This window comes from Semicossyphus pulcher, unplaced genomic scaffold (assembly GCF_022749685.1).
Source record: "Semicossyphus pulcher isolate SPU_LCO1_2020_fin unplaced genomic scaffold, fSemPul1.0.p SCAF_9, whole genome shotgun sequence".
NCBI classification, from domain to species: Eukaryota; Metazoa; Chordata; class Actinopteri; order Labriformes; family Labridae; genus Semicossyphus; species Semicossyphus pulcher.
This window is the reverse complement of record NW_027211770.1, coordinates 29,977,396-29,983,456: the sequence shown is the minus strand read 5'-3', so window position 1 is coordinate 29,983,456 and position 6,061 is coordinate 29,977,396. Positions and strand designations below refer to the sequence as shown.

At 41.6% G+C, this 6,061-nt stretch overlaps 1 protein-coding gene across 1 annotated transcript; it reads left to right on the top strand.

Annotated features, from left to right (window-relative positions):
* On the top strand, positions 1-2,883 carry mcl1b (MCL1 apoptosis regulator, BCL2 family member b). Its single transcript, XM_069656559.1, has 3 exons — positions 1-657; positions 1,035-1,285; positions 1,434-2,883. The coding sequence occupies exons 1-3, from the start codon at positions 162-164 to the stop codon at positions 1,548-1,550; spliced, it is 864 nt and encodes a 287-aa protein (XP_069512660.1). The 5' UTR covers positions 1-161; the 3' UTR covers positions 1,551-2,883.
* Positions 2,884-6,061: the final 3,178 nt, after the last annotated feature.

Here is a 6,061-nt window from a genome sequence, read left to right as displayed (position 1 = left end):
GAGGTCTTCCTGTCTGTCTGAACGACTTTGCCATGTATTATCAGTTAACGTTAGGGACAAGGCTAGCATTTTGAATCACACGGGCTAGCAGTAATCATCTATCGGCAAATTTTAAACGGAACTAATTCGCGGTAAACGTAATTTTCAAGAGAATAATCCAAATGAATATCATTCCGACGCGGGGAGCGTTTCACGTAACGACAGGAGTCATGAGCTATATTCTTCCGCAAAATGGAGTCGTGGAGGGACCAATGCACTACGGCCCAGGAGCGTCTTCTCCGCTAATTACAATGGGCTCTTCTTTGGACTCTCACAACGGGAATGTCGCGTCCAATGAGACCCCAAAGCGCCCCAAGGATCTGGGAGTAAGCTCGGGAAAAGGGTATCCAGCAATCAAAGGGCTTCGGGAAGACAGCCAAGAAACCGACGACGGTTCTTTGCCTTGTACGCCGGAGCTACAGTCGGACAGTGAAACCGACGTCTCTAGCTGTGCTGCAGGGGCTGAAGCGTTGGAGAATGACACGAGGCAACTCATTAGCCGTTTTCTCAGAGAACATACTGGACTTTCAAAACCTGGGTGGCACGAAAGTAGTGCACTATCAACGATGAAAAGAGTTGTAGAGGGTGTTTTGGCAAAACACAAATACGCATACAATGGTATGTATTACGGATTTATTGTTCATTGCATTCATGCTAAGAAAGCTGCTAATAGCCTTTAGCATTTTCACCAACAGGCAGTATTTATTGCAATATATGTGATTACTTATAACAGATACCATGTTTGGAGCTGCTGTTTTGACTAGTGGGAGCCATTTACTCTCAATACGCGTACAAGGAAACGAATCCTAAATTAAGTTGTCAGTCTAACCAAGTTGTCTATTGAAGAGAAACCCATTCCAGAGTCAAAACAAGCTGCTCTGCACTAATTTCCAGAAAAGTGCATTGTTTTGCCCCTTTTTAAGTTTTTATATTCTCTGAAATGCAAATGTACAAATGCAATACATTCCTGACCCATATCTCAATTTCTTTTGTAGGTATGATTAATCAACTGTCATTGGAAGACAGAGGGCAGGATGCAAGCTTTGTCAGTGCAGTAGCAAAGAGCCTCTTTGCAGATGGAACCACCAACTGGGGCAGAATCGCCAGCCTGATATCCTTTGGGGCAGCTGTGTCTCAATACCTGAAGGAGGCTGGCAGGGGGGACTGTGTGGAGTTGGTGGGACAGGAAATCTCCACATACTTGCTGTCTGACCAGCGGGACTGGCTGGTCAAAAACAACTCCTGGGTGAGTTATGACTAATGGCTGAATGACAGGATGTAGAAAAAAATGGTTGCATAACTGCTCTCATTGTGCAACATGGCCTACGTGTCCAGCAAGCATAAGCCTTTGCCCTCAAAATCTTATGTATTTTTTATTCCTTTATTTTTTTCAGGATGGCTTTGTTGAGTTCTTCAGAGTAACAGACCCCGAGTCCATCGTGAGGACAACACTCATGGCATTTGCTGGATTTGCAGGAATTGGGGCAACACTGGCCCTGTTGATCAGGTGAACTTTTGGACACTCAGAGACTTATTTTTAACATACCCTGGACTAAAGACGAAGGACTCTGAAGCTAAACTGCTGGGATGACTATCTCTCTTTCACCTTTGTTCTTGGACTCCCTTCCACACCCAGCACAACAATAAGAGACTTTTCCGACAGCAGCCAACTTTCAACAATTAGGGTTATTTAATTTACAAAGAAATTTATTTTTCTAATAAATGTAAAATGTGTGTCAATGCAAATTAAAGTGGTTTTGGGCAGTCAGTTGACCAGATTTCTGCTTGATTGCTGTTTTTTTTTTATCACAATTCCCTTGTCCTGAGTGTTAAGGAAGGGAAAGCTGCCATGTCATGCAGTCATGAAGCCCATTTCTAGTGAGCCCATTCATAACCCCTGGAACCTTTTGTATGGAAAACCTCTACCATGTGAGGCGAGGATGGGGTGGATTTGCATGAGTGTAGCGCTACTTCCTTATGAAAATGTTGGATCTGCACTAGGAGACGAAGGCAACCACATGCAGGACTTCTTGCTGTTCAGAAAGCTAGAACGCTTGTTGGAAGAAATGAACAAGGACTGTGATTGTGTTGATCGACAGCACCTAAAGTGACCGTAGTCTGGGGAAGGGAGATTTGTCCTCAGAGGGGAATGCCAACAATGATAAATAGTTCAGATCCAGTTGTAAGCTAGCACAAACCTGTATAAAACAATAAAACTAACAATTATAATTCACATTGTTTGACCTTTTGATATGGCCTTTCTGTTAGGGGTTGAAGGTTATATATATATTTACACTCATCCTGGTCCTGTTGTCATAAAATTAATGGCTTGCTCTAAAATAACACCTTCACATATTTCAGCCCTTGATCTTGATTCACACCACGCCTGAAAACGCAGCGATGGCTGCTGTTTCCTAGAAATTAGATGAGGCTGTGGCCGCGCCTCCATCACACTGAGCGTCTCAGCTGCATCTGCAGTTTTTGCGAGATGCAGTTTTTGTGTGTTATCTGCAGAGAGCTGGTGCACAGCACCGGAATGCACCAGCAGAAGCTAGATTGTGAAACTGGGGTAAAAAACAGTTCACAACATCCTCAAAGTTTCATAACACATTTTACTTCCTTGGTTTGAAAGTCTTAGCTGCCTTGAAACTGAGATAATCAAATGTTTTTATTTTCAGTTTTTCTGATACTGAAATGCAGCCATTTTCTTTTACTCACTTGCATCCCTGCAATTGTTGTAGCCAGGAAGGTTTGTAGATTATACCAGGCTGTAGTTTCACCCTGTTGTGCTGTACTTTTGCTTGTAATATAAATGTAGAAATACAAATATATTTTTGCACTACATGTCCTCTAAATGTCATTTATAACCTTAAAACTTAAACCATATCAAGCCTCAGACAGCGGGATCCCTGGTGATGCTGTGTGGCTGCGCCCTTGTTTGTTCAGATCCTCCTGTTGTCTCGGGTTACAGGACAAACACAACACTCATCGAGGCCTTAGGAGGAAATGGAGTAGAGCTTCTCTCCATGGTAATGATCCACAGCAGACCTCCCCATGTCCTCTCCTGCTGCTAATGATGTTAGCCACCACCCAGGTTACCCCAGCACAGTTCATTGTGAAGAACAGGCTGCTGCACAATGGGGAATTGAGGCTGAGGCAATTTTGTAGAGCTGTTTGCACCATCCACTAGTGGATTGGGGGTGCAGAAAACAGACAGCACCACAGTGTCTTGGGGCTGAATATGCAAAGTGTTCTAAGTCTTGGAACAACCTTGATGTTGGTTTCTTGCTTATTGGAGCCATACATTATTTAAGTGGTTGTGCATACATTATTTTTTCCTGTAGAGTACCATAGCCTTCATGCTTATGTGTAATATCCATCCGTATGGAGAAGTGTGTTGATGTTAGCGAGACACAGATAAAGTAGAGTATTGTGATAATCTAGATTTAACTGTACATGCAGAAACCCAACACAACGTCCAACAGCAGTGTTGTGCTTAGGTATATGTCATTCACAAAAAAAACCAAGATGGCTAACAATATTAAGGTTACCCCAGCTCACAGTTTGGCCTAAATAATGAGCCTCAAACTGGAAGCGAAACTTGCTGTTGGGTATTAAAAAAAACACCACAGTATGGTGGTTATTTTTGTAACAGTTAGAGGGCCAGTTCTCCTTCACAGCAAAAGAAACACATTTCATGCAGAGGTAAACTCAGTGTTTTTTATAGTAAAACAAAACATGTTGAATCAGTTCAAATGCACTTTTAAAAGAATCAACATGTTACAATGTTATTTTCATTTAGCAGACGCTTTTGTCGACGTACATCTGAGAGTTATACAAAATATAACATATACAAAGTAACTGTGCACCAACCCATACAATGCACATACATACATGTCTTATAGTCCCTTATCTATTATCACAACAGCAGGCACCCACATAAGAACATACACAAAGACACTTACTGCCAAAGGCCTGAGACAACAGCAATGTTTTAAAGAACATGCAGCACTAAATAAAAGTACAAATCCTCCTGTTTTGGTTAAACAAACTAGTCAAATAAAAACATGCAGCCTGTGCACAGCCAGAGGGCTGGAGAAAGGAAAGCCTGTAGAAACCCTCGGGCAGGTTGATCACATTCCTCTCATGGGATAGTTTTAAGGAGTGGTTCTGAAGCTATTGTCTGAACACATACTCAACATTTAAATACTGTAGGGAGTATTGATTATATCAAGCTTAGATAACTGCCCAACCCAAAAGGAACAAGTATGATTCAGGACCAGCTGTTAGCTTAGCTTAGACAGCTAGCTTAGCTTATGTAGAGTTTCTGTGCATTAAACACTCACAAAATTTATTTATTTGGATGAAAGAAGTAGTTCTCTGCAGACATTCCAGGATGTGGGCTTTCTTGTGGCTCCAACAAGGAAGTCTGTTTTAGCGAACAATTGAGAAATTTAAAATAAAAATTTAACAGCTACTTCTGATTATTGGACAAACCTCATTTCGTCATGTTCATTGCTCAAAGCTTCTTTCATACAGAAGCTTCCCACACAAACCCAGCCTGCTGCATGTTATTTTTCAGTTCTGTAACTTGAGATTTGAGGCACGGCCTTTTCACGGAGTCAGAGCATTGGTTGTAGGCCTCTCACTTCCCCGTAGCAACAGCCCGCCCCTTTGATTTTAAAAAAAGCAACAGTTTCTGGGAAGTCAGCTGACACAAGTTATCTTTAACTGTGGAACTCAGCTGCAGTTAGAAGCTGCCAATACTCAGAATTCTGACTCTGAGATGCAAAGATAGGCCAAAACTTCACAGTAAGACGTAACACTGCGTAAATGGTGACAGAATTTGTTCAATTTAAGAGTTGAGAAAATGCTTCCATGTCTTACCAGAAAAGGCTACAAACTGCCACAAAACAAGCTCTAAAACTTCAGGAGTCTCTAAGGCAGCTTCATTTGCAAATCATTCGTCACTTTTTTGTCGTCTGAGCTTCAGAAAGAGCATTTATTTAAATCCTGGCCTCCAGTCTTTGCTCTTTTAGTTGAACACACAGAACTTTATATGCACAAGCAGAGAACCCTGAGGGTGTCTGCTGAACTCTTTCCTCTTTTAGAAAACGTGTATAAATGCATCTCAGGGCATGTCTGTAAATAAGTATGTATGCTTGGTTCTAAGCACGTATTGTGGTGATGCTTCTACACTATACTTCCCAGAGACTACTTGTCACTCAACCCTGACACACACACGTACAAGGTTTTTTTTGTGGCTCCTTACTCGTGATAGCTGTGGTCAGAGGCACCATCATTTTCCATCCGTTGATGAGCCGATAACACAGGAACACCTGATGGGAAGTTCTTAAAATTCGCACAAGTGTCCAAATGAAGGATGATCTGGTTAGACTTGGGTGCGTCTCACATCCATCCCATTGTGCTGAACACGATATCTCAGAAACGTCTTGATGAAACTTCATCACGTCTGGCTTAAATGTCACCTTGGACGTAAGAAAGCCTCATTAGAAATTGATGTTCAAAGCACAACGTGGTCTTGAAATGCCCCCTTTTTTGGCCATAACTCAAGAATTCATATGATATTTATGACATAATCCTGTTTAAAGTTTTTGGGTTGATGCCTGTACTTGTACGTTTGTCAGTATGCCCTTTTCCCGCGATGCAATATTATTATCCAACAATATAACTACGGGAACAGGAGGGGAAATAGGAATCATATTTGGGGACAAAAATCTTGAAACTGCCTTGACTGTACAGATCTTCTGTGTTGCCTTGTTGAAGGTGTTTGTAAAGCATTTGCATATTAGAATGCTTAGCTTCTTTGCAGCAACATCCATATTTGACGCATTGTCTACCGTCACGGCTGAAACCTTGTTTCTTTCAAAATCAGGCAAACGTAACCTACACAACTGCAACTTGACTGGGTGACGAAGACAGACAACAAATTAATATTTTATTCAGTTAAAAATAGAAAACTTGCAGCCAACACTTTCCTTGTGCAAGAAGCAAAATTTGC